General features: G+C 50.0%; 1 protein-coding gene across 2 annotated transcripts in view; it reads right to left on the bottom strand.

Annotated features, from left to right (window-relative positions):
• The window catches only part of CR1 (complement C3b/C4b receptor 1 (Knops blood group)), a 28,286-nt gene that overhangs the window by 11,765 nt on the left and 3,560 nt on the right, over positions 1–12,961 (bottom strand). Inside the window, exons 6-27 of one of the 2 annotated variants that reach the window (XM_064497995.1) lie at positions 12,716–12,898; positions 12,177–12,356; positions 11,755–11,937; positions 11,246–11,470; positions 10,701–10,892; positions 10,357–10,456; positions 9,933–10,021; positions 8,797–8,991; positions 7,487–7,669; positions 6,714–6,905; positions 6,411–6,510; positions 6,162–6,247; positions 5,314–5,508; positions 4,702–4,884; positions 4,173–4,352; positions 3,461–3,643; positions 2,964–3,146; positions 2,425–2,607; positions 1,852–2,043; positions 1,560–1,659; positions 696–787; positions 265–459 (exon numbers count right to left, since the gene is read on the bottom strand). In XM_064497995.1, coding sequence (XP_064354065.1) covers positions 265–459; positions 696–787; positions 1,560–1,659; positions 1,852–2,043; positions 2,425–2,607; positions 2,964–3,146; positions 3,461–3,643; positions 4,173–4,352; positions 4,702–4,884; positions 5,314–5,508; positions 6,162–6,247; positions 6,411–6,510; positions 6,714–6,905; positions 7,487–7,669; positions 8,797–8,991; positions 9,933–10,021; positions 10,357–10,456; positions 10,701–10,892; positions 11,246–11,470; positions 11,755–11,937; positions 12,177–12,356; positions 12,716–12,898 — 3,594 coding nt within the window. The remainder of the gene's footprint in view (positions 1–264; positions 460–695; positions 788–1,559; positions 1,660–1,851; positions 2,044–2,424; positions 2,608–2,963; positions 3,147–3,460; positions 3,644–4,172; positions 4,353–4,701; positions 4,885–5,313; positions 5,509–6,161; positions 6,248–6,410; positions 6,511–6,713; positions 6,906–7,486; positions 7,670–8,796; positions 8,992–9,932; positions 10,022–10,356; positions 10,457–10,700; positions 10,893–11,245; positions 11,471–11,754; positions 11,938–12,176; positions 12,357–12,715; positions 12,899–12,961) is intronic. The other variant, XM_064497996.1, reaches the window with a different exon arrangement.

The raw sequence follows: 12,961 nt of genomic DNA, 5'->3' as shown, positions 1-12,961 counted from the left end.
CCCTTGGCCCACTGCTCGTGGCCCCAGGCCACCCAGACTCTGCAGAGCTCTGGGCTTAGGAGCAAGTGGTTATGGGCCCTCCTCTCTGGGCAGTGCCAAAGAGCACCTCCAGCAGCAACGGCACCGGCCCTAACGCCACTGGTCCCCATCACCTGCCTTCCCTCCGCTTTGCTAGCAGCAGCTCCTTGGCAGCACGCTCCTGCCCGCGCACAGCCCAGCCGCGGCCCACAGGCACCAGCGGCCCCGCACTCGGCAGAGTCCTACCTCCGCACCGCGGCGGTGGCCCGCTCCACACGCCGTGTACCCCGTCCTCCGTGGTGCAGAAAATGAAGTCCTCGCCCGTGAGCGGGTAGCCGGGATCGCACGTGTACGTGACCACAGCCGCGTAGGGGAAGTCATCCATCAGACGGCCCGTGTGTCTCCCGTGGGGGATGTCCGGAGGCGGGTCGCACACGATTGCTGTGGAGCGCGTACAGGGCGGCTGTTAAGAGTGAGTGCTAGCAGCAATGGCCCAGGGTCTGCAGGACAAACACGCTTCCCCAAGAGAGGAGCCAGCTGCAGCGGCCCCATCTCAGCTGCAGTGCTCTCTATCTCGCTTGGAAGATGCTTTCCAAGGAAAGCACCGACCTGAATCTCTCTGTGCGGCTCGGTTGCTCCCCAGCAGCCCTGCCACGCTCCTGCTGGGATGTACTTACACTGGCAGACGGGAACGTCACCGCTCCACACAACTCGCTTCCCAGACCCAGAAATCACGCAGCGCCTCTGAGCGTGTCCAGTCAGCCTGTACCTGGAGTTAAGCAAAGTCACTGTTACCGCGCAGGGACTGTCCTTGGAGCGCTCATCTCCCACGCCCTGCAAGTCTCGCCTTCGTTGCCGTCGAATACTGCCATCGTTAAGGCTCTGATCCTTAGCTTATGTGTGTTCCCCCAAAGGTCTCCTTGGTCATCATAGGCAGTAAATCCCAGGAGGCCTAGAGAACTGCCATTGCCTCTCCTCTTCCTTCCGTCTTCTGCAAGAGGCCATCTCACTGACGTCCGTTTTAAGCTCAGTCTTTCAGATTGAACCCCAATTTTTCCATTGTATACTCCAAGATCAGACTCGGAGGGTCATTCGCTCTAATTGGCACTTAAAAACTTAAACCTGAACCCCGTTCTCCACGTTTCTGTTGTCAGTTAGCCTACAAATCAGATTAGAATTCAACCGTTGCAAAGCCCAGAACTGCTGTAAGGGCCAAACTGTCTTAAAATGCCAGAAGGATGCTGAGATTTTCCCTGGACATTTAGACGCTTTCTGTGCTCTCTCAGCAGCTGCAGATGAGAGCTTGGTGGGTCAAACTGCAACGTGATGGGCATGAAACAAGCTACAGAACATATAGCAAACACAAAGGCAGATTGCTCCTCAAGCATCACACTCAGCAGGTGACTTTGATGGACTTTGAGTGTAGGGACACAAGCACTCATTTCTTGTTAAAAACCATGCTGAACCTAAGAGTTAGAGAGAGGACAGAGACATTGCTGCTTGCATCTCGGTAAGCCAAATGAGCTTAGCCTGGGACTCACCCTTCCTCACAAGTGTAATTCACTGTTGACCCAAATAGTAGGTCCGTTGTAACAATAACTCTGCCATTTCTGGGTTCTCCTGGATGCTCACACCTTTTCCCTGGGACAAAACGAGAGCTGGTTGTGAACTTGTTTCAGTCAATGCAGTAGGAAAAGTGGCACTTTAATCCTAGGACTCCTACCCCCCTCCCCCCAGCCAAGAAGGGAACTGAAACAGAGAAAAATCCACCGAGTTACAGGCTTTGGTGGTCACACTGCAACTGAAAAAAATGGAAGCATCTGCAAGACATACGTTTGCAAAACTCCTGAGCATCGGACCACGTTTGATTTTTGAGACACGTAATCATTGGTGGCATTTGTGGATGTCTAGCATATCCTGGCCGGCAAGTGTATTTCACAGTCTTCCCAACAGGAAACTCTGTCTGATTTTTGTGTTCCTTGTTTAGCTCAGCAAACGATAATGTTGTTGGTGTTCCACATCCAGCTACCAAGAAACAAAAGGCACAGGAGAACTGAGTGCTGGCTATGCAGTGCTAATGAAGAGAAGCAAGCGCATTGGTAGGCACTGCTACAAAAGCAGCCCAAAAAAGGACATTTATATCTCTCCTAGACATTCTAACTTTTATATACATACAATAAGACTTCACATGTCAGGACAGTTTACTCCTAAAGCCACTAAAGGGAACAGAGCATCCTGCTTAGCCCTGTGGGTACCACGTGGACTTGCTGTTTCCCTCTCCGCTGCCCACACACAAATCCTGTGGGTTTCAGAGGTTTTGCCTGCCCCAGTACCAGGCGTGCGTGGGACGGACACCCAGGCAGCCAGGCGTGCACGGGGGAGCGGCGGCAGCACACTGAAACGCACCTGCGCAGCGCGGGTAAGGGAGGCTCCAATTCCCCGACGCCGTGCAGGAAAGCGAAGCATCGCCGATGAGGGAGAAGCCCGGGTCGCAGCTGTAGGTGATGGACATGCCACTGGTGAAGTTGTCCCCGTGCTCAGCGCTGGGCGTTGCGTTGGCGATGACCGGGGGTGGAGGACAAGGCGTTGCTAAGAGAGGGGAGGAGGAAAGAACATCACTTCAGGGACTGCATCTGACGGAGGAGCGCATGCAACGCAGCCAAACACTGTTGCTTCTCAGACAACGTGAATGTGGCAGAGATGGCTCCCTCAGGGCCCCTCCCACACAAGGACAACCCTCAGACTCTTCTGTTTTCACCGCCGAGGTGCCCCTCTCTCCCCCGAGGGAATACAGTTGCTGCTATTTGGCTGCTGGGAGAGCTCCCTTCTGCTGGCAGCAGGACGTCCCTGGCGTGGGACGTCCTTCTCTCCATTTCCCAGCTGCTGCCAGAGACTTGCCCGAGCCGCAGTGCGGGGCTGCACAGAAGCCCTCTGCCCCTGCTCACCTGGCACACAGGCGGGCACTGGAGGAGCCCACCGGCCGTCACGCCGGCACTCGGCCTCGCCGCTGCCCCGCAGCATGTAGCCGGGGCGGCACTGGAAGGTCACGGTGTCCCCGGGATTGTACGCGGCTCTGCGCTCACCAGCCACTGCTCCGTTCTGGATTGCTGGGGTTGTGCAGACAACCACTGAAAAGGAAAGGGAGCAAAGCATGGGCTGGGGAAGCGGCTGCCAGGCTTGGGCTTTCCTCCTTGTATTTTCCAGGGTCAAAATTCCCCAGAAATGCAGCAAGGAGAGACCTTTGTTTCTCCCCTACTTTCAGGGAAAGGTGTGCAAGGAGGAGAATGGAGAACAGTGTGCGTGAAGCCTTGAAATCCCCACCCGTGCCTGATCCACGCTGCTGCAGCCCCCGCTGGGGACTTCAGTGCACTGACGGGTTCCTCTTTTGCGGTGACCATCGTGGTCTCCCTTTTTACATTAGGTAACAACGCTGAAAGCACACCTTCGCATCGAGGGTAAGGGATGCTCCAGGTTCCAGATGGCAGACAAGAAACTTGTGTCGTCCCAGTGAGGGCGTAGCCTGGGTCACAGTGGTACTTCACGGACATTCCAGGGATGAAGACTTTCACATTCTTGCCATGGTGCTGGCCATTTTTGATACTTGGTGGGGAAGGACACAGCAGCACTATATGGAAGGGAGAAGTCAAAACTTGTGAAGAAGTAACACAAGCACACAGTGTAGGGAAAAACAGCTTGCTTTCTTTCCCATTAACCTTCCCCAAGTAACTATGAATGCCAATGTTTGAATTATATTTCTGTCCTGCCCACAGCTATCTTTCTGCCATTATTTTTTTCTAGCTTATTAACATCATGAATGAGCATTTCTCACTTAGCATTCGAAATGTAAGTTTTCTTCTATGGTACTACTTAACAGCTTTCTCTGGGTTTCCTATGGTTGTGAACACGATCAGACAACAGCCTGGCTATACCTCTCTTCCCCAGGATTCATTTAGGAGGTGAAAGCCCTACATATAACAGGAATCTGAATGGGGATTATCGAGACGGGGGGACAGACATTTTCATGCTTTTCCTTTCCTTTGGACAGTGGCACTTGGGATCCTTTTACCCCCCAAATGAGGCAGCTGCATCCTGCCAGGTGTACTCACACAGTGGCTTCAGGAGAAACCAGCTGCCACTGCCTCATTTTCACTTACTCTTTTCACAGATGGGGACAGGAGGGTCCCATGTGCCTCCAAACTGGCACCGAGACTCTTGAGAGCCCTTTAAGGCATAGCCAAAATTGCATTCAAAGACAACAGTGTCCATAAGTTTGTACATGGTCTCTAGTCCAGTTATTCTTCCATTCTCGATCTCTGGTCTTTTGCAGCCAGTTGCTGGAAGTGAAGAACATTAAGCACCATTTAGTCCCATGCTGGGTGTGGAGGGGTGCTGACACGAGCCAGCAGCTGTGCCAAGAACCTTACCATCACTCTCGCAGGCATCTCAACATTATTAAGTCTTACTCACACAAAACATTCAGAAATATCAATATCCAGTTGTGCTTGAGAGTCAGTCCTTACTGGGATAAAGACAGGGAAATCCAGAGAGGCCTGTGGAGCTCTCCCTGCCTATGGGATCTTCGGCCTGTGCCTTTCATGGAGATTTGGTCTGCAGTGATTAAACTGAGAGCTAAAAAGGAAGAAAGAGCCCAGGAAAAGATAAAAGAAGCCAACATGAACACACCTTCACATCGGGGTCGGGGCCGGCTCCATGTTCCCAAGGCAGTACAGTTAATGGATGCATTCCCAATGAGGGAATAGCCATTCCTGCAGGTGTACTGAACAGTCATTCCTGGGAGAAACTTGTCTGAGGACTGATGGTTGTGCTTCCCGTTGGCAATGGTTGGAGGAGGAGGACAATTCACCGCTGAGAAGAGGAAGGAAAGACAGATCAAAAATATGGAAAGAGCCAAAAAAAAAAAGAAAAAAGAAAAAAGAAACAATACATAAAATATTCTAACCTTCAAAAACCAAAGGAGGAAGACAAATAATTCCATTAATTCTTTTTAATAGATTTCTGTAAGGGTAGCTGTTTTCCTATCATTGGGTACAGTACCCCACCTGCATGTGGGCCAACCACTTCACTGCTGTAACTATCCTTTCTTCTGCAACTCATAACTAATTATCCGCATTTACAGATGGAACATTTGTGAGGCTGCTATATGAAATTGATACATTTTGTACAGCATTTCCCACATCTGTGGTTTCTCCCTCGCCCTCCACCAGTTTCACTGCACCACTGCCCGGCCTGTGGCCACACGGGCACGGAGCAGCCCCGTGCTCCGCAGAGTCCTACCTCCGCACCGCGGCGGTGGCCCGCTCCACACGCCGCGTACCCCGTCCTCCGTGGTGCAGAAAATGGAGGCCTGTCCCATGAGCGGGTGGCCGGGATCGCACGTGTACGTGACCACAGCCGCGTAGGGGAAGTCATCCATCAGACGGCCCGTGTGTCTCCCGTGGGGGATGTCCGGAGGCGGGTCGCACACGATTGCTGTGGGGCGCGTACAGGGCGGCTGTTAGAGTGAGCGCTAGCAGCAATGGCCCAGGGTCTGCAGGACAAACACGCTTCCCCAAGAGAGGAGCCGGCTGCGGCGGCCCCATCTCGGTGGTAGTGGTCTCTGGATAAGATGACCCAAATTTCCTGGGCGCTAGCGTAACGAGATCTGCGGGGTGAATGTCTGGTGGGAAGGTGCACATCTGGGAAGGAATACCTGTGCCCTTCAGCAAGGCGCTTCTCCTCGTGCCTTGTTGTCCCTCTCTGAAGGAGGTAGGACGGTTCTTACCTCCCTTTTCCATAACCTGTTGTGTCACAGGCAGAGTGGGGAGAGACTGGCCATGCCATTCCTACACACAGTTCTGACTGACCAGTCAGAAGCACTTCTCCAGCCATACAGACTTTAAAATAGCAATGTTTTTCCCAGTTTGGACCAGCATAAATAATAGACCTTTGGGAACATTTCAAAAACATCCAAAATAAAACAAAAACAAAATGAAATGGAAAGAAATCTGGAAAGTTTTACAAATGCACAGACTGCATATGAGAAAAATTTTGCAATAAGATCTTCGGTTTGAATGATTAGCCACTCTCTCTTAAAAACACTGGGGCAAGCAATCCCCAAGAACCTTTTGTTGTGACCTACTTACGCTGGCAAACAGGAACATCTCCACTCCATAAAACATGTGGGCCGGAAACCTCACATCTTCTCTGAGAAGGTCCGATCAACTTGTGCCTGTAGTTACACAGAGGGATTTCTTACTTTATGCACAACCCTTGTAAGTGGCAACCCAGACTTCTCACCTGGGAACTAGGTTCCTTAGTGTAAAGCTGTTTTGCCACTTAAAATCTGCTAAGCTCTCACTTGGCAGCTGAATTTAGCTAATCATAAAACTTACCCTTCCTTACAAGTGTAATTCACTTTTGACCCAAAGAAGAGATCAGTCAGAATTACAACTCTGCCATTCTGTGGTGCCTCTGGGTTAGCACATTGCTTCCCTAGAAGGGAACATCAACTAGCATTAGACCTCTCCTGTTCACTGGCATAGTGCAGTGAAATCTTATCCCAGGAATCCTAACACAGAGATTGGACTACAGAAAGTAAAGAAACCCACAAAGTTAGAGGGATTTACCCTCAAAAAGTGTTAAAAATCTACCCAAGCCCAACAGTCTTTGGACTTTTCAGCATTTGCAGAACATACTTTTACAGAATTCCAGTGCTGCAGACCACGTCCGATTTTGGAGACACATGACAGATGGCCGAATTCCCGGGTGTCTGGCATATCCAGGCCGACACACATATTCTACTGCCTTCCCCACTGCGAAGACAGTCTGATTGCCATACTCCTTCTTTAGCTCAGCAAACACCAGTCTTGTAGGTGCATTACAGCCAGCTGTCAAGAAAGATGAGAGACGTCAGAGCCTCTCTTTTGTGCTGCCTACAAAAGATAGGCAGTGTAAAGTGTAGTTGCAGGTACACAGAAAAACTGTTAAAACAACCTTCCACTTACCTCCTCCACTGTTTCAAGTGCTAACTAGAGTGTTTGTGTGTGCTTGTTTTCCACAAATAATTTCCACCTGCTATATATTTCTAATATCATACAAATGCCATTTTCAATTCTCCACATGCCCAAAGCATCCCTTCTCATCTTAAAGCAAAGGAGTCTATAAACTTACATAGAACTCATGAGATCATGATTACATTTAAGCATAAATTCTTTTTAAACTATTTGTTCTGTCCCTGAGGACTACACCAACATTTATATGGAGGTACAGTGCTGTACTCGAACAAGCAACGTTTCTTTTACATCGGTGGCAATTCACAAATAGACTGATCTCCAAAGAGAAAGTGAGTTGTGCTGCTTTCTTGAAACCAGTGTGCTCTGTCTGTCCTTCCCCATAGGCTCCCCTGTCCCACAGACCTGCCTAGAAGCACAGCAGGGAAAAAGCAGCAGTACAGGAAAGGCATATGGACCTTCACACCGAGGGACAGGAAGACTCCACGCGCCAGAGGCCGTACAGTTAAGCCGTGCTTCTCCAACAAGAGCGTAGCCAGGATCACAGTGGTAATTAACAGATGCTCCAGGGCTGAAAGCCTCCCCAGGCTGGCCACCGTGCTTCCCATTGGCAATGTCTGGAGGAGGTGGGCATGCCAGTGCTGAATAGAGAAGGAAAATCACATCAACACCAGCAGCAGAATGAAGACGAAGTAAAAACAGAACATCCCGTTTGATACAAAGGTTCAAGTGAACCAAACGCAAAGCCTTTAAGTAAGACAGACTTTTGACAAAACCGCCTTCTATAGCTTCTCTTGCTCATGTCCATCATTTTTTCAGTGTCTCCAAACAGGTAATTCTGCACACATATCTCAGGAGGGAGGTGCCGGTAGCATACTCTTACTGAGGGAAACCAGGGTGGTGGCTACCACTGTCACATGGTTGTTAGGTCCTTCATGTAATTTGCAAGCTACATCAGCTATGCTGAGCAGAGGAAAGGGAAAGAGCTCTAGGGAAGACTGATCGCAACCTGCCTCGAGGCCCATCCTGTGTATTTCTTCCCTTGGGACCTCCTCTGAAACCCTTCAAACCTGTAAACCCTCCTGATTTGAAAGAGAACAGATCTGGCCAGTCCACTTCTCAAAGGAGTTGAGAAAAGGTGCAGTAGGGAGAGCATTGGGAAGGTTAATACCCAAAGCGCTGTTTAAACACTTGCCCCATTCACAGACTGGCACGGGTGGCTCCCAGGTGTTATGTGGTTGGCATTGTACCACACTGTGGCCATGCATGACGTAGCCTGGCTCACACTCAAAGGTAACTGTGTCTTTGTGTGTGTCGGCACTCGTAGCAGCAGACACTCTTCACCCATTCTGGAGCTATGGGACAGGACATGTAGCGTCCGGAAAAGAAGTGAAGGACCTCAGAACAGGAATAGCTGTGCAGAGCAATGCAGTTGTGAAGCCTTTTACAGTTGCAATGACTTTTAGACTTAAGTCTGAAAATAATTTTCCTACAGACCATCTACTGCCTGCACCTGATGATGTCAAGCACTGAGGGAGAGATCCAAACTGAAAGATTAGATGGGGCTGCTGGAGACAGTGGGGAAGTGCCAGCAGCCTCCTCCTGGCTGCCTGACCAGAGCTGTAAAAATAGCACATGCAAGTGTTGCTGTGGAGGAACACGCAGGGAAAAAGTGCAGTTTTCTAGGGGCTTCCTTGTCTTTCTGAATATGCAGCAGCAGGGCCAGGGGGATTGTGCTGAGGGTCTGCATGTGCACACCCCACCCTACCTCCGCACTGAGGGGGGGGTCCGCTCCACACGCCGTTTTGCCCGTCCTTGGTGGTGCAGTGAATGGAGGCCTCCCCGCGGGGTGGGTGCCCCGAGTCGCAGCTGTACGTTACAGATGAGCCGAAGTAGAATTCGTCTAACAGCCTGCCTGTGTGCTTCCCGTCGGGAATATTTGGAGGTGGCTCACAAGGAATACCTGGAGAGATGCAGAACAAGTCTTCTAAATTCAACAGTGGCACTGAAGTATCTGCAATCCCCCAGTCTGTGGGACACAAATACTTGTGCTGGAGATGGAAAAACTGTGATGAGCTAACCCTGTAGGCATCTGGATCCCATTTCCCTGACCAGCAATACTATGCTGGTCAGAAAGCAGACACAGTAGGACAAACCTCTATGGAGGAGGTATCTACATACTTTATCTTTTCTACTGTTTAAGAAATAAAAAAGCAAATATTTCTTTTGTGTCAACTGTGTAAAATCTGGATTTTTTCAGTTGCGCAAAGTGCAAAGGCACACACAGTAATTTGTATGTCACCTTTTCGGTTGGTACGCACCAGGAGAATCTGTAAAATGCTATGAAGTACCAAAATGTGCCAGTAAATATCTTGGGTTTTTTTCATATGACGCTCTGTCACCAAATACTACTTCACCAAGCTCTAGCTGCTGAAGTGTGATACAGCAACTCTTTGGGTGTAAATTAGCCATCCATGTTTGCAATAAAAGAGATGGCCCAAAATTTGGGACTTTGGGATTCTATTTATGGCCCTCCCAGAGCACTCTGTGACTCCTTAGACTAAGTGATTTGATCTCTCTGTGTCTAACATTACCACCCACTGAGCTGGGCATAATATTTTCCCTTCCATTTGCATAACGTTTTTGTGATTGTAGTCAGATGAGACATACAAGTACCACTGAAAAAACTCCTGCTGAGATATGGCTTTCTATAATCCATTAAGATTTGAGATCTTGTACCTTTTCCCAGAATATTTTCATATGAAATCAAGACCTTCTGATATTTTTTGTCTCCACAGAGCAGAGCGGTTCCCCATGAAAGCTTTGATTTGAATTATTCAGCAGTCTCTGCTGAAAAATATTTACCAGAGCAACGCAAACCACCTAGAGCTGTAAGCTACTTACGCTGACATATGGGAATGCTGCCACTCCATTCAACGTGTGTTGCGTCAGAAATCTCACATCGTCTGCTAGGCTTCCCAATTAACCTGTGCCTGGTGTTAGAAGGATTTAACATTCATTCCAGGTCATTTCAATTCGAGTTATTAACTCCTTCTCACCACCCCTGACAGTCCAAGCAGCCCTGCTGACATCAAACCTCACGGGAGAATCTCCCTTCTTAGTTTAGCACACCCTTGCCAATTTGACAGTATGTATGCATACAAGACAGAACACCTCATCTGTTCATATACATACAGCACTCTATGCAGGAGCCAAATCCATTTTAGGGGAATGAATGAACAGGAGGGAAAAACAGAGACTTACCAAATGTATCTTTCTTTGCAGTTTTAACTAGCAGCAAAAAATAGGCCTGCAACCTAGGACTTACCCTTCCTCACAGCTGTAGATCACTGTTGACCCAAATAAGAGATCTGTTATGGAACTAATCTTGCCATTCTCAGGTTCACCGGGATGACCACACTGTTTCCCTGTAGGAGAACAAAAGTAATTTTAGGCTTCTACCTATACCATGGCACAACAAATGCAACTGTTACTCCAATAATCTGTCCACATTTCCAATTACCCCCAAAATGGGTTTTGAATACCATAAAGTTACATGGCTTTACTAGTCACATACTGTTTGAACAAAATAATGCTAAGGTTTTTGCAGCATGGACAGACATCACCTATTCCTGCTTGAACAACGGACACCAAATCAATGGAGCTATTCACTTTTACAGAACTCTAGTGCTTCTGACCACACTCCACTGTCAAGGCATGTAATAGTAGGTGACATTCCTGGGTGTTTAGCATATCCTGGTCGGCAAGTGTATGTCACAGTCTTCCCAACAGGAAAGTCAATCTCATTTTTATACTCCTCACTTAGCTCAGCAAAGAGTAACCTTGTAGGAGCACCACAACCACCTATCAAGAAAGGAAACATACAGGAGAATTAGCACTTTTCTAATTGCTTTGGCAGGACAAGCATGCCAGATACAGATGCAGAAAGAAACACTGTTATACAGAAAGGTGTCTGCTCTACCTTGCAAAAGCATTTACTTTGATTAATACAGATGAAACATTAAACAGATTAAACAGATGAAACATCTTTTCCCGCAGGATCTAGTCCTGTTCCTGCTGGCAGCCTGTTCTCAGGATAGACTTGCATCTTCCACTTGCTCAACAGGTAAAAATATCAGATTTAACCAATTTTTTTTTAACAGTCAGGGTAGGGAACATAAAATAGTACAGCACGCACCCCAAGTGTTATGATTTACCTCGAAGTGTATGCCTAGACAGGAGGCTTGGTGAAGGTTTATCCATACTACAGACTGGAACCGGAGGATCCCAGCTGCCATCCTTCTGGCAGTAGATTTTAGCACTGCCTTGCAGGCTGTAACCGTTATGACACTGAAATGTAACTGTTTGTCCAGGTCCATAGATAAGTCCATGACCATCAACTTGCCTTCCATTCTCTATATGTGGATTTACGCAGACAGTCACTGAAAATGAAGATGTGCAGAAGAGATGTGCAAAAGCAGTTAAAAAAAAAAACTACCAGAGGCTGTCATTACTGCAAGCAACAAATTATACATGACATTTCTATCAACTTCCCTAGTCCCCCCTTCACAGTAGAACAGCTTGAAAATAATTTGTACTAAGCCAAACTTTAAATGGGATTAACCAGCTCTGTGGATTCAATTGCAATGGTCAGCTTTTCTCCTACGCTATCTCCTGTGCCAGCAGCTGCTGGCTTCTGGAGCGAGGTCGGAGATCACAGACGCACCTTCACAGCGAGGCATGGGAAGGCTCCAGTTCCCCGAGGCTCTGCAAAGAGCAACTGCGTTTCCAACAAGGTAGTAGCCGGGATCGCAGGTGTACGTCACCGACGTTCCCATGGTAAAAAATGCTGCGCCCCGGCCATCGTGATTTCCGTTGTCGATCCGTGGAGGCATGGGGCATGGTCGGACTGTAAAAGAGAGAGACAGTGTCTCTAATGAAGCAAAATAACCGGAAAGGGGGAATGGGCTCAGCGCATAGGCTGAGGTGGTGGAGCACGGCCAGGAGCACCCGGCCAGGGAGCAGGTCGGGGCAGAGCTACCCAGGAGGGGCCCTGCAATGGCCTGAGGGCTCACGGGGACACCTCGGGTCTGCCCCGCTCCCCAGCCCTGCGCCCCGGGGCACCAGCGAGGAGCCGGCAGCACTCACTCTTTGTGCAGCTGAGCACCGGGGGGTCCCACATGCCCCCCGGTCGGCACTGCGCCTCGTAGGTGTCCTCTGAGGCATAACCGGCTTCACAGTCAAAATGAAGAGTCCCTCCGGCTTTGTAGGTGCTCTGCGAGCCGTGAATTTTCCCGTTCTGAACCTCAGGTCTCTCGCAGCCGATTGCTGGGGGGAACACGGATGGCATCCTTTAAACGCCAGCGCGTGGGTAGGAGAGCAGCACCCTGCCACATCCCTTCTCATCGCTCCCATTTCTGTGCTCTGCCGACACCCAGCTGCAAATCGCTGCCAACGAGCCCAGATACCGTAGCCCCGCTCCGCGCGGCCGAGGCGGAGGGGGCTGGCAGGATGCAGCGCGAGGGAGGGGGACCCGTGGGATGCAAGAGGCTGCCCTTGCCCGAAGGCCCTGGGGCCTCCACAAGCACACGCCGGTGCTGGCAGCGGGAGAGCGGTGCCCCGGCGCAGCACCCCGGGGTCGATCCTCTTTGCAGGCCCTACGCCCGGAAAGGCGAGCATCAACCCACCTTCGCAGCGGGGCCGGGGCCGGCTCCACAGCCCGGCGTCCGTGCAGTTGATGGACATGTTCCCGACCAGCGTGTAGCCATCCCTGCAGCTGTAGTACACGGTCAGTCCCCGGGGAAAAGTGTCCGAGGACTGGCCGCTGTGCTGCCCGTTGGCGATGTTTGGTGGCTGAGGACACTTCACCTCTGGAAAGGGAGAGGAAAGGGTTAGGAGAGCACCTGGAAGAGGTGAGGTCTGAGAGACAGAAA

Source organism: Dromaius novaehollandiae, chromosome 27 (assembly GCF_036370855.1).
Source record: "Dromaius novaehollandiae isolate bDroNov1 chromosome 27, bDroNov1.hap1, whole genome shotgun sequence".
Classification (NCBI taxonomy): Eukaryota; Metazoa; Chordata; class Aves; order Casuariiformes; family Dromaiidae; genus Dromaius; species Dromaius novaehollandiae.
Note: the sequence above shows the minus strand (reverse complement) of the source record. Positions and strands in the feature narration are given on the sequence as shown.